General features: G+C 38.4%; 1 protein-coding gene across 4 annotated transcripts in view; it reads left to right on the plus strand.

Annotated features, from left to right (window-relative positions):
• CKAP5 (cytoskeleton associated protein 5) overlaps positions 1-15,007 on the plus strand; it is a 103,619-nt gene that overhangs the window by 35,557 nt on the left and 53,055 nt on the right. For 3 of the 4 annotated variants that reach the window (XM_082340094.1, XM_082340096.1, XM_082340095.1), the window contains exons 3-8: positions 138-331; positions 2,471-2,677; positions 6,350-6,521; positions 7,416-7,548; positions 7,942-8,042; positions 9,875-9,988. In XM_082340094.1, coding sequence (XP_082196220.1) covers positions 138-331; positions 2,471-2,677; positions 6,350-6,521; positions 7,416-7,548; positions 7,942-8,042; positions 9,875-9,988 — 921 coding nt within the window. Of the gene's footprint in view, positions 1-137; positions 332-2,470; positions 2,678-6,349; positions 6,522-7,415; positions 7,549-7,941; positions 8,047-9,874; positions 9,989-15,007 lie in introns of those variants that run through there. The other variant, XM_082340097.1, reaches the window with a different exon arrangement.

Raw genomic sequence — 15,007 nt, forward strand, 5'->3', positions numbered from 1 at the left:
TTTCTTAAACTCCATTTTTGTTTCTAGTCTGGGGTCCTTTGTTCAAATTACCTGGTATAAGATAGTCATTCCACCCCGCAACCCCAACGGTAGATAATAATGTCATTAAATTTTATTTCAAAATACTTTTCTTTTAGCTGTGGAAAGCAAGGTTAAGTGGGTATGAAGAGGCCCTGAAGATCTTCCAGAAAATAAAGGATGAAAAGAGCCCAGAATGGTCCAAATTTTTAGGATTGATCAAAAAATTTGTGACTGATTCCAATGCAGTGGTTCAGTTGAAAGGATTAGAAGCTGCACTTGTTTATGTTGAAAATGCCCATGTAGCAGGAAAGTAAGTAGTTTCTTCCCAACTATTCTGGTAAAAACCCCTGTCTCGTGCTACGTGGATTAATTTATGTATATTTATGGATCACTGTGCTTAGTTATTAGCACTTTTAGAGGATATTCATTTCTTAACTTTCATAGCTCCTTGACACTTGGTTTTTCATTTCAGTCTTTATCTGCTCTCAGAAGTCTAAATGGTACAAGAGATCTTTAGAGAGGAGCAAATTAGAAATCAGATCTTGAGTTTTTACCTTAAGGTTTGATGAGCAAGTGCTTTTCCTTTTGAGAATTTTGTATGAGAATTACTCCAAGAGGGAAAATCTTTTGTAACTTTTAGAAGAAACTGACGTAGTTAGCAAAGGCATCAAAATTTCACCGAAAACATTTGGGCATTACTTAAATCTTTTTCTACAATGGTTCCAGGCTAGGTGATCTTAGAATCACATCTTTCTCCCTATGTTTATTAGGCATTTTTATCTCTTAGGAGAGGTAATGCGAACTAAATAACCTCTGTAACTCCCAACTTATTGGATGATAGAGGTTTCCAGTCACCCCAGTCTCCCATACCTGATAAACCTGACTTTTCTAACACTAGTCTTTATGTCATTGAAAGGAGCCCTCCATATAAAAAACAAAAAACAAAAAAACAGTGGGGACCCTTGACCTAATTGCACAAGAAATATATACACACATCCCTAGGTATCTGCATGGGAATTGGTTCCAGGACAAAAGTCCCCACGCCTACGCCCTAGGATAGCAAAATCTACAGATGCTCAAGTCCCTCACGTAAAATGGCCTAGTATTTGCATATAACCTACATACACTCTCCTGTGTACTGTAACTCATCTCTAGGTTACTCTCAATACCTAACACAATGTAAATGCTGTGTAAATAATTGTAACTACAATGTAAATAATGTGTAAATAGTTGTTGGCTGCATGGCAAATTCAAGTTTTGCTTTTTGGAACTTTCTGGAATTTTTTTTCCCAAATATTTTTGATACAAGTTTGGTTGAATCTACAGATGAGGAACCCGTGGATAAGGAACCCACCAATATGGAGGGCTGACTGTACTTGATTCACCTCAGAAATTATACCAAGAAAGACAGTCATTAATTTGACAGTTTTGTTAACCAGCATCACTGAGTTCCCCTTGCCATCAGTGAGACCATTGCTTTTTTAATTTCATTTTTCTTCTGATGCTAGAAACTTTTTTGGCAAATGCATATAATTCCAACCCACTCAGTTTCTCTCATTTCCAGTAGTACAGGTTTTATTTAATTTAGAAGAAACTCAAAGCAATAAAGCTACTGTAAAGTCTTGCCAAGGAGTCAGGAACAGCCTTTTGTTATTAAAGGTACATATCCATTCCCTCTGTGAAGAAATTCCCTTGTCCTAAAAAGTGTTTAAAATGACCTTCAAAAATTTTCCAAAAAAGTAAGAACTCTGTAATCTTATTTTTGTAAAATGTATCTGTATCTGTTTATCTCTGCATATAGAAAAGTCTAGAAGGATGGATACCATAAAGTTGAAAGTAGTTTTCTCTGGTTTGTGAGATTTCAAGGGATTTTTGCTTTCTTGTTTAAATTTCCTATATGTGTAAATAGAAACTATGGTTCTGTGTCATTGTCTGTTGTGACATGTCTTAACCTCTTATGGTTTGTGTAAGTTTTTTTTTTTAACTCTTGAACATAATTTTTTTTTAACTTTTTATTTTATTTTGGAGTATAGCCGATTAACAATGTTGTGGTAGTTTCAGGTGCACAGCAGAGGGACTCAGCCATTGATATACATATATCCATTCTCCCCCAAACTCCCCTCCCATCCAGGCTGCCATATAACATTGAGCAGAGTTCCCTGTGCTATACAGTAGGTCCTTGTTGGTTATTTAAATACAGCAGTGTGTACATGTCGATCCCAACCTCCCTGGCTATCCCTTCCCCACAGTAACCCTAAGTTCATTCTCTAAGTCTGTGAGTTTGTTTCTGTTTTACTTGAACATAAAGTTTTTAGAGTCTCATTTACTTTATTTCTCAGCATTTTTTAAAAGTATTTGTTTCCCCCACTTTCCATGACCTTTTCCAGCTCTTTCTACTAAAGTGTGTTTTTATATGTATGGTTGTTGTTGTTTATAATCTGTATTACAGAACCACGGGGGAAGTTGTATCAGGTGTTGTGAGTAAAGTGTTCAACCAACCCAAGGCCAAAGCCAAGGAGCTAGGCATTGAGATTTGTCTAATGTACATAGAGATTGAGAAAGGAGAGGCTGTGCAAGAAGAGCTCCTGAAAGGCCTGGACAATAAGAACCCCAAGATCATAGTGGCCTGTATAGAGACACTGAGGAAAGCCTTAAGGTAAAACCTTTTCTTTTTGCTTTAGTTCTGTTAACTAGAATATCTCAATTGAGTTTGGGTTCCTGGTTTAAACAGAAATGAAAACTGTTGGGCTTGACTTGGCAGACCATACCAACCAGAAAAGTGACCTGGAAAAGCTAAAGCCATTCCTCAAGTGTGACACTTTGTATTCAGTAATTTTAGCCTTTAAGTGTGTTGCATAGTTATTTTATCTAAATCTGTTTCTTTCGTTTTTTTTTTTAAATAAATTTATTTATTTATTTATTTTTGGCTGTGTTGGGTCTTTGTTGCTGCGTGCGGGCTTTCTCTAGTTGGCAGCGAGCGGGGGCTACTCTTCGTTGCAGTGTGTGGACTTCTCATTTCGGTGGCTTCTCTTGCTGCGGAGCACGGGCTCTAGGTGCGTGGGCTTCAGTAGTTGTGGCACATGGACTCAGTAGTTGTGGCTCGTGGGCTCTAGAGTGCAGGCTCGGTAGTTGTGGTGCACGGGCTTAGTTGCTCCACGGCACGTGGGATCTTCCCGGACCAGGGATCGAACCCGTGTCCCCTGCACTGGCAGGTGGATTCTTAACCACTGCGCCACCAGGGAAGTCCCTAAATCTCTTTCTAATGAAAATGAGCGGGGGATATTTTTGACCTTTTCTCAGATTATGAATTGACTTTTTCATGGAAAAGCACTCCTCAGGGTAAGGAGCTCTCTTTCTCTTGTTATCCTCAAGCATAAATTTATGTACTTTGAAATGTTGGCTGAAGCAAACCTTTGTTTAGGTGCTTTTTAAAATAAAATAGAAGCAAATGCTATATGCCTTTAAACAGAAGCATAGCAACAGAAATAGAAAATAACTTTTACTCTTATGTAATAAGTTATTTTCAACCCTAGAATTAAGTGTTGTTTGGCAGTGAAGTTTTTCATGAATGGGATCTCTTTCAGGAACAAGTGGCTGTAATTTTCTATGGAAATCTGAATTAGACAAAACACTGGTTTGTTCTGATTTGGCAGTCCTTCTAATCTGATATCCTGTCCCCAGTACTTCCACATGAGATACTTTAGAAAGCAGCTCTAGTGAAATCCTGAATGTATGACCTGTGGGTGTGAAGATCATCCCAACTCACCTCTCTTGTGGTTTTGTATATGACCTGCTTCTTGGAGAATATGCTTCCTTTGGTGTTTATCTTACATGAAAGTATCAAAATTCTTAAATTTTGTTAAACTGTCTTCAATTTATGTCAGTAAACTGTCTTTCACTTGGTTCATAATGTTCTTTTATAAAATTTGACTTTCACTTAGATTCTTTTGTGATAAAATTTTCCTCATCCTTAGCCTATTCTAGTATAGTAGGCATGTATTTTTATGAGTAGTAAATAGTGTGTTCATTCTGTTGTCTTAGAAATTTAGTGAATTGACTGCATTGTCAAGATGGTGCTTGTCTTAATAGATCTGTTCTGTCCTTAGTAATGGGTTTCTTAATAAAAATATATATTATACTGTATTCTACCTTAAAATTAGAAGTTTCTAATCTGGAGTTCTGTAAACTCTGGCTATTTCATTTTTAAGCTGACTGGGAGAATAAGGGTAGAAAAAGGACAAGTTAGGTATATTGTCTTTTATGTCTTCCTTATAGATGTTGTTGTTTAGTCCCATCCCTGTATGGTTCTTTATTTGTCCTAAGGCATCTCAGAATCTATAGTAGAACTACTAAGATATTTCTCTGGGACCTTCAGGAACTGTTCAGTCCTTGGTTCCAGAGCTTCCTCAAGCTATCTATGTTAGTGGTAGCTTCAGGAGACCAAAAATGTTCTGTGGCCCCTAAAACAAGCTTTTAGAACTTTTTCCCCCCTATAGTAATATGTGTAGTATCAAGATTAGGTTTTGTATTGTTAAGGTATCTATTTTCCATTTGGACCTGCTCCATCTGTTTGTTTTTTAAATATCTTTCAGAACTAGGCCAGAATAGTGAAACAAATAAACAAAAATCAGATGAAACAGTAGTAATGTAAAGGAAGATTAAGAGATCCCAAATGTTAGGTTCTTCAGACACTGTGATGAGTATTCCTAAACAGAATGGTTTATCGTTACTATAAGTTCTTATTTTTCCTTTAGTCTTAAAGGTCTGCTGAACCAAGTTAGAATGTTTTTTTTTCTATTAAAATAAAAGAGATTTTAAAGGAAATATTGAAGATCATCTAGTTTATTTTCATGCTATGATGGCTATATTTGAACTATTTACACAAACTGGTGTCTTGTTAAATATCACTTTCTAGGGAAAGTATTTTCAGTCTCCTTCTTTAACCTGTTAGAGTGTGTCAGTAGCTATTACTGAAACATTTTGTTGCATTTGTGTACATTAGATAATAGATAAATAGTATATATGGATCCTACTACAGAATGTCAGTCTTCTTTCATAACTGAATCTCTCTTGCTCCAGAATTTGTTATTCAGAAATGTTAGCAGTGAATCAGAAAGCTATATTTTTAAGTTGGGAACTTAAAAATATGATATGTGACAGATATATAATGTTAAATATACTGCCTTTTTATTTTATTTTTTTATAAATGTATTTATTTTTATTTTATTTTTGGCTGCGTTGGGTCTTTGTTGCTGCGTGCAGGCTTTATCTAGTTGCAGCGAACAGGGGCTGTCTTTGTTGGTGGGAGGGCTTCTCATTGTGGTGGCTTCTCTTGTTGCGGAGCACGGGCTCTAGGCGCGCGGGCTTCAGTAGTTGTGGCATGCGGGCTCAGTAGTTGTGGTGCACGGGCTTAGTTGCTCTGCGGCATGTGGAATCTTCCTGGACCAGGGCTCAGACCTGCGTTCCCTGCATTGGCAGACAGATTCTTAACCATTGTGCCACCAAGGAAGTCCCTATACTGCCTTTTTAAAAGAAGTCAGAATGCAACTGTTTTCCCCATAGAAAACTGAAACAAAGAGAGATTTAAGTTGCCTGAAGTTATAGTGTGATAGCTTCGAGTCAGGAATGAAAGATACACTGCCAGGATTGGTGATCTATCAAGTGGAGTGAATCCCCGTAATTACATAGAAGAGCTAATAAAAGCTTATTAAGGGTCTTCCCTGGTGATCCAGTGGGTAAGACTCCGTGCTTCCAATGGAGGGAGCCTAGGTTCGAACTCTGGTTGGGGAACTAGATCCCGCATGCATGCCACAACTGAGTCCGCATATCGCAACTACGGAGTCCACATGCTGCAACTAAAGATCCTGCATGCAGCACCAAAGATCCCGCGTGCTGCAACTAAGACCTGGCGCAGGCTAAATAAATAAATAAATAAATAAGCAAGCTTATTAAAAGTAGATTTCACTCATCTAAATATTTATAAATTGATTTGTTTCTATTTTAAACTTTTTAATGTACATACATATATATTTAAGATGTTACACAAGTGTTGATCCATTTTAGATTTGAGTAATTCCTAGACTGGTTACCTAGAAAGTTTTTAAGTGGTAATATTATTTTGGGCTCTGGACATTAAATAATATTCTTGGAAGAATGGCATCTAAATACAGATGTTGTTATAAGTTCCTTTTTTCTTCTTCCCTAAGAAAACTCAACCTATATGTCTCTATCATATATGGATATAGAACTATGTTTGAGTGAATTCAGGCTAACACTTTACCCAAGCATATTGCATGGTGACAGTTTTTTTTCCAATTTTTACTTCTAGTGAATTTGGTTCCAAAATCATCTTACTGAAGCCAATTATCAAAGTGTTGCCAAAACTCTTTGAGTCTCGAGAGAAGGCTGTTCGAGATGAAGCTAAACTAATTGCTGTGGAGATTTATAGATGGATTCGAGATGCTCTGAGACCCCCATTACAAAGTATAAACTCTGTCCAGGTGAGACACAAAGTTTTTTGGTTGTCTTTATATAAGGTTAATATGAAGATATTTCCTTCCTGTCACTGTTGTTGATATTCTGTCCTTACAAATAATTATTTTTCATTCTTAATTTTGAAATCAGTTTTTTCTGAGCATACCTGTTTCTACTGTTACTATGTCCTCTCAAGTTAAATACTATGCATTCACTGATGCCAGTAGGTTAGTGTTGAATCTATAGCAGTTTATAAGATCCTTTTTTTTTAAATTAATTACTTTATTTATTTATTTATTTATTTTTGGCTGTGTTGGGTCTTTGTTGAGGTGCACAGGCTTCTTATTGCAGTGGCTTCTCTTGTTGCGGAGCACGGGCTCTAGGCATACGGGCTTCAGTAGTTGTGGCACGCAGGCTCTAGAGCGCAGGCTCAGTAGTTGTGGCTCCGCAGCGTGTGGGATCTTCCCAGACCAGGGCTGGAACCTGTGTCCCCTGCATTGGCATGCGGATTCTTAACCACTATGCCACCAGGGAAGTCCTATAAGGTCCTTTTATAATACTGTTGGGTGGCAGGACTTAATATCTGTTTAGACAAAATGCATTCTATCTTTTATATTTCAGTTGGTTTTGGAGACATTATTTGTTGCAACTATATGTGAATTCATGAAATAATGAGTGTCTTAAAAAGTGGATTTTATTCTTCTAAGTTCTTAGTCATACATCTTCATCTTCAGTATAGTAGATATACATCAATTTGACTCATACTACAAAATGTGCACAATTTAAATTTAGCTTTTCTTGTTTGCCTTATTAGAGCCACATAAATAAGAAATTGGGTTCTGATCTATTAGTAAATATAAATATATTCTCTAATGGCAGAGATATAGATATGTTTTTAAAATATTTTATGATATTTGCAGTTGAAAGAACTAGAAGAAGAATGGGTCAAACTGCCAACAGGTGCTCCTAAACCAAGTAGGTTTTTGCGTTCCCAGCAAGAACTAGAAGCTAAATTGGAACAGCAACAGTCTGCTGGTGGAGATACTGAGGGAGGTAAGCCACTTTTCAACGCTGGTTTCTATAAAAATTAGCAAGAACTGGCCCTGCCACAGTAACCTGTGTTCACGAGGTACATTTTATAGGATTGCTGTTTAATGAAATACATACAATCCTATGGTTTGTAGGATTAATAATTCTGATCCCTCCTGTATCAAGATTTCATCAGGGGTATGGAAGGACAGCTGATAACTGTTTAATAAGTAAAACTATTTCATTTTTTTTTTTTGGCCACACTGCACGGCATGCAGGATATTAGTTCCCCGACCAGGGATTGAACCCGTGCCCACCCCCCGCATTGGAAGGCCGAGTCTTAACCACTGGACTGCCAGGGAAGTCCCCATTTCATCCATTTTTAAGGGTTGTTTTGTTTTGTTTTCCTCTTGGAAGGTGGTGACGATGGTGATGAGGTACCACAGATAGATGCTTATGAGCTTTTGGAAGCAGTAGAAATTCTTTCCAAACTTCCCAAAGACTTTTATGACAAAATTGTAAGTAATGGTAGACTTCTTTCATTTATTTCATTTTAAATAATTACTTGAATATAATTAGAGTGCTCTTCTGAGCCCTTTTCCTGGTGCACCCTCTTCCACCCTGTATCTTCCCTAATAAAGTGAGTCAGTTGTTTCTTCTCTGTTCCCATACTACTTTGTATATGTACCTACTTTAGTCCTTCTTTTTACTTCTTGCCAGAAACCTGAACATTATTCTTGACTTATATCTTTTCCTCATTGTCTGTCTGGTTTTTACCTTTAAATATCTCTCAAATTCATCCCCCTTTCTCCGTCGCCAGGATTTCTTTCTCTACCCCGGGGTTACTTCTTTCCCCCACCCCCCAACCCCAGGCTTCCTTGACCTTGGCACTGTTGATATTTTTTGCCAGATATTTCTTTGCTTGGGGGATTGCATGTGCATTGTTGCATGTTTAGCAGCATCACTGGCCTTTACCAATCAGATATTACTAATACCATTCCTCCAAGTCATGACAGTCAAAAATGTCTCCAGACTTTGCCAAATGTACCCCAAGAGACAAAATTATCCCCAATTGAGAAAGTTTTATCCCAACCATTACCATCAGCTCTTGCCTTGTATGCTGCTGTAGTCTTCTTACAAGAGTCCCTGTCTGCTCTTGCCTCCTTCCCATCATATTTCACAATATAATTAGAGGTGTCATTTTTGAAAATGGAAATCTTCCCATATTATTGCCTCATTAAAATCCTTTAGTGGCTTCCATGGGTTTTAAGATGATGTCTGAAATCATACTGTAACCATTGAGGTGTGATTTATGGTGCCTTTGAGGTCCCCACTTACCTTCCAGCCACATCTCTAATTCCTCTCACTCTCCATGCTCCAGTCATACTGAATTTCTCCTGGTATCAAATGTGCCAAACTTTTTTTCCCCCCTAAACTCTGGGCCTTAACATATGCTGTTCTTTCTGCCTATAACATTCTTCTCCCCCCCCCCCCATTTACCTTATAATAACTCTTCATTGTCTAGATCCCACCTTAAGCATCACTTCTTGGGGGAGGTCTTACCTGAAAGCCTAAACTGGGTTAAGTCCTCTTGTTATATTACCAAAGCAGCTTGTACTTCTCCTGTCACAGTCGTCATGACCTGATAGTTATTTATTGAAGATCATCCTACCTCTGCTATCAGCTCCTTGAGTATCCTGTTATCTTCTGATTAACAAATAAATATTTGATAAATTGAATTCAGTTGTAATCTCCTTCAGGGTGATGGGTTTGTCATCTTGTTTTTATCCCCAGTTCTCTCCAACAGTGGGTATTCGAATTCTAGTGAAGCATATTCTACTTCATGGCCACAAAACAAAAAATTAGCATTATACCTACAATCTGGAAAACTGATATCCAGGATTAGAACAGTATTGGTTGTTGGTTATATGTTTGTTCTTTTCTGGTCTTTCTAATGTTATCAATATGGAAGTTCCTCTCTCCTGTAGATGTGCCACTGTGAGATATGCTAGAAATGCTTTCTATTAATGTTTTCTATTTAACACTTGCTTAAAGTTTACCCAGAAAATGAGAAGGAAAAGTCTATGGCATTTCATTCTGTTTACTTACTGTAGAACATTAGGGTTATGAAATGTTACAAAAATACTTTTAATATATGAACAAAATTTTATGTATATGAACAAAACATTCTGATTGGCTACACAGTTTTGTAATTTTGATTTCTGACTAGCTTTAGAAAGTTTCTGAAAACAAAAAATATATATCTTTGAATTAGTAGCATGCAAGAAATAGACTTTTATTTTGCGCTCTTATTTTCTGTTCTACAAGTGACTCATATTGTGTCTTGTAGGAGGCAAAAAAATGGCAAGAAAGAAAAGAAGCCCTGGAAGCTGTAGAAGTACTAGTGAAAAACCCGAAACTGGAAGCAGGCGATTATGCAGATTTAGTAAAAGCTTTGAAGAAGGTAAATGTGAGGAGTTTTCAGCATTGGTATCCCAACAGCAGACCAGGCCATTGAGTTTTTCTTCATCAGTCAGTCTTTTTTTACCACAGTTGCATTACCATTTAGGGAACACTATTAATGGTTTTTGAATTATAGGCATACATTTTTTTAAGGGTTATTTAAAATGACTGTCTTAGGTTAGTTTAGAGGGATTGGTTTTCAGTCTTTGTTTATTATCACTTTGACTTTAAATATGCTATTTGGTAGCTTGTACAAATATCAAGAAATAGAGAATCTTGCTGATCTAGAACCAGATATTCTAGTTTTATAATTCTACAGAATGAGTTTTTTAAATTGGCTCTATTTAATGGGACAGATATTAAATGCGAAGAGTGTTTTTCATTAGATAGCAAGGGATACCACCCTGTATTATATCAGCATGTAAAGTGCAGGATCTGGGGATATGTGGTCAGTTATAAAGCAGGTAAGTACTAAATAAGAAAGAAATATTTTAGAAACTACTCCTTTGTTATTGCTTAGGTCCAAACAAGTTGAATGCTGGGGTGGATATTTTTGTATGTACTGGCTGTATGTACTGGTAAATTTTTTAAAAATTTACTCATTTAATTTATTTATTTGTGGCTGCGTTGAGTCTTCGTTGCTGCGTGTGGGCTTTCTCTAGTTTGCGGCCAGTGGGGGCTACTCTTTGTTGCAGTGCACAGGATTCTCATTGCAGTGGCTTCTCTTGTTGTAGAGCGCAGGCTCTAGGCGCACGGGCTTCGGTAGTTGTGGCACACGGGCTCAGTAGTTGTGGCTTGCGGGCTCTAGAGCACAGGCTCAGCAGTTGTGGCACACAGGCTTAGTTGCTCCACAGCATGTGGGATCTTCCCAGACCAGGGCTCGAACCCGTGTCCCCTGCCTTGGCAGGCGGATTCTTAACCACTGCACCACCAGGGAAGTCCCTGAAGACATTTTCTTGAATATAGCAAGGATGAAAATGTTTTGTTTGCTTCTTCAGCCTGAAATTGCAGAGGATTAGCATGGTGGCGGGAGGAGGTTACTCTTTAATTATATGTATATATAAGAGTAATTCTCATTACTCATAGTACTTACGTTCTGTAAAGTCACCACAGACACTGAATTAGCAAATGCTGAACCATTGCTCCAAGGGAAGATACAGCGTTAAGGTCCTGCAACCCTCTGGTCACATTTTCATGAACCGATCAATGCATAACCTTGTTTTATTCTGTTTGAAGACATCTTATTCAGTATGTATTATTGATCCATTAACATTGAACTCACAGCCAACAGAAATATAACTCATGCCTGAACAAAGCCTACCTAACACATTTATTTTCTCCGAAAGGGACATCACAGCGCTTTTGCACATAGGAACACCAGACGACACTTCAGCAATACACTTGGGGGTCATTTTAAACAGTGAAAGCACCAATCAAAAGCACAAAAATGCAAAAAAACATGGCACTAAATAGACTATGAAAAAGATAACTTGGTTACAGTATGAGAGCTGAAAGAAGAAGGCAGAGTATTGCATTGTTCATCTCAGCTGGGAATGTGCACATCAGGCAACATAGATTTTTCCCAGCTCTGTGCTTGTCTGTGAGTGACCAGGAAAGTGCCTCAATTCTTGATTTGGGGCTTATAAGTTAATTTTAATGAGTAGATGAATTCACAAATATGAAATCCATAAATAATGAGGATGGACTGTATTTTCTCACAGTCAGCCTTCCTTTGCTTTCCTCTAAGTAGGATTTGGAGACAGGGATATTATTTGTCAAAATCGTTGTTCATCAGTCTTCCATCTTGAAGAGCCAAAGACCCAGGCAAGACTACAGTCATCTCTTGGTATCCCCGGTGGGGGGAGGAGGTGTGTTCCAGGTGCTCCCACCTATACTAAATCTGCTCAAGTTCCTTGTATAAAAAGGCATAGTACAATGAATACTGTTGACCCTCCATATCTGCAGTTACAGAGGACTGACTGTTAAGGGAATTGCCCTAGGGAAAAGATTTCGCCAACCTGGAGCCTGGGAGGAAGAAGGAAGGGTAGAAGGTGGTAAGGGGAAGTGAGATTCTAGTGGCCTTGAAGAGAGCTTCAGTTTTCTGTAAGTTCTAGCATATAATTTTTATCAGGAATCTTATGGAAACATATATTGCACTGAATTCTCAATGGCTCAAATAAAAGCTTTTATTTTTCCCTATGTAATGATCAGGAATGTTAATTGGAATCAGGAATGTTAATAGTTGATGTTCTCTACATGCATTTTCTTAGGATATTAGCTTTTCAAATGAAGACTGTTCTGTGATTTCCATTGGCATTGTGACTATGAATATAAGCTCTCTCTGTATTCTATACAGAAAAGATTATGGATCTTTATATTTGGGTAGATATAGACAGTGGATTTCTGTGAGATCTTAGGGTAGCAGGAGGTACTTTCCCTCTTTACATGGTGGAGTGGGGGCAACCAAAGGCAACAAACAAGTATAAAGAAACTTAATTTTGTGGCTAAAATATTTAAAACAATGAAAAGTTAATGTCAATATAAATTAACATGAAACATGACATTTTGTGGGATTTTTTTGGTTTTTTGTTTGTTTATTTTTTGTTTTTTTATTTTCGGCTGTTTTGGGTCTTCATTGCTGCGCGCGGGCTTTCTCTAGTTGCAACGAGCAGGAGCTACTCTTCGTTGTGGTGTGTGTGCTTCTCATGGCGGTGGCTTCTTTTGTTGCAGAGCACAAGCTCTAGGAGCATGGGCTTTAGTAGTTGTGGCACACGGGCTTCAGTAGTTGTGGCTTGCAGGCTCTAAAGCGCAGGCTCAGTTGTTGTGGTGCATGGGCTTAGTTGCTCTGTGGCATGTGAGAGCTTCCCGGACCAGGGATCGAAGCCATGTCCCCTGCATTGGCAGGTGGATTCTTAACCACTGTGACTCCAGGGAAGTCCCGACACTTTGTTTTGGTTTTTTAAATCAGTTTACTGTTTTTATGTTTTTTAATTTTTATTTATTTATTTTTTGGCTGTGTTGAGTCTTCGTTGCTGTGCGTGGGCTTTCTCTAGTTGTGGTGAGTGGGGGCTACTCTTCGTTGCGACACACGTGCTTCTCATTGCGGTGGCTTCTCTTGTTGCGGAGCATGGTCTCTAGGCGCACGGGCTTCAGTAGTTGTAGCATGCGGACTCAGTAGTTGTGGCGCACGGGCTTAGTTGCTCCAAGGCATATGGGATCTTCCCAGACCAGGGTTCAAACTTGTGTCCCCTGCATTGGCAGGCGGGTTCTTAACCACTGTGCCACCAGGGAAGCCCTATATATATTCTTTTTCATATTCTTTTCCATTATGGTTTATCCCAGGAAATGGCATATAGTTTCCTGTGCTATACAGTAGGACCTTGTTGTTTATCCATCCTATATATACTAGTTTGCATCTACTAATCCCAAACTCCCAATCCTTCCTTCCCCCACCCCCTCTCCCCCCCATATTCATATTATATTCACCTATGTTGGTCTTTGTAGACCCATCCCTCTTCCCTCCGTAAATAGTTTCTTCTCTCTAGTGTCTATCAAGTAGTCTTACTAATTTCCCAATTTTACCCTTTAATGCATATAGTAAAAAACATTCATTTTGAAATTCCTTACGATATTCCTGAAATTATTTCATAAACTGTCTTCTGAGTTGTCACCTGACCTAGCATATTTTGATGGCTTTCCTATTCTCACGGGTTATAGTTCTTTATAAGATTCCTTTTCTCCCTCCCTCCCACCCCTCAGATAGCTTCTTTGACTTTGTCAATTACCTATGGATATTGGTTGGTATATATTTTTTTCATCTTTAAGATGTGGGTTTTCAAGGTGTTTTATTATATAATCTCCATTGACTTTCTCTGTGTTATTAACACTTTTTCACTTGGTCTTTCTACATATTCTCCCTTAATTATTGCTTGTATTCATTATAGTTTTCTAAACATAATCATGATGGGTTTTGGGGGGTTTTTGGTTTGTTTGTTTGGTCAGCAGTGTTTTTGTTTTGATTACTGTTTAGTGGCTTACATTACTAGTTAAAGATAAATACTGATTATTACTTAAAATCACATTGTAGGCCTAGATTTATGGGAGAAGTGACAGCACTTTTAATTACAGAATATTTCCCATTATTTAGGTTAAATTAACATTGTGAGCTAAAGCTTTCTTTCCCAGCTCTAGAACAGAGTTGCTGAGTTTTTCCTCAACGCTGGAATAGAGTCCCCCCACATACACTGTTTTTCTTAAAAATAAACACTTTTCCATATTCCCCACTCCTGTTTTGTTTTTGTTTTTTGTTTGTTTGTTTGTTTTGGCCACACAGCACGGCATGCGGGATCTTAGGAACCCGTGCCCCCTGCATTGGGAGTGCAGAGTCTTAACCATTGGACCACCAGGGAAGTCCCCCCGCCACTCCCATTTCCCAGTTAAGAACAACTTGTTTGTTTTTTTGTTTTGTTTTGTTTTTAATATTTATTTATTTATTTATTTTTGGCTGCCATTGGGTCTTTGTTGCTGCGCATGGGCTTTCTCTAGTTGCAGCGAGCGGGGGCTACTCTTTGTTGCAGTGTGTGGGCTTCTCATTGCAGTGGCTTCTCTTGCTGCGGAGCACGGGCTCTAGGCACGCGGGCTCAGTAGTTGTGGCACACAGGCTCAGTAGTTGTGGCTTGCGGGCTCTAGAGCACAGGCTCAGTAGTTGTGGTGCACTGGCTTAGTTGCTCCACGGAATGTGGGATCTTCCCAGACCAGGGCTCGAACCCGTGTCCCCTGCATTGGCAGGCGGATTCTTAACCACTGTACCACCAGGGAAGTCCCAAGAACAACTTGTTTAATCAAACTGAGATGTGTGACAGTGAGTGTTAATAGGCAGATATTGTAATAGATGCCTGGTTCACCGCTCACCAATAAATTCATACAATCTTTTACTATATCCTGAACTATAATAGGTTCACAAGATCCTCTTCAAAACTTTACATTAGGATCATCAGTGTCTGAGATTCAACTTCCACTG

Source organism: Balaenoptera borealis, assembly GCF_965194805.1.
Source record: "Balaenoptera borealis genome assembly, chromosome: 11".
NCBI lineage: Eukaryota > Metazoa > Chordata > Mammalia > Artiodactyla > Balaenopteridae > Balaenoptera > Balaenoptera borealis.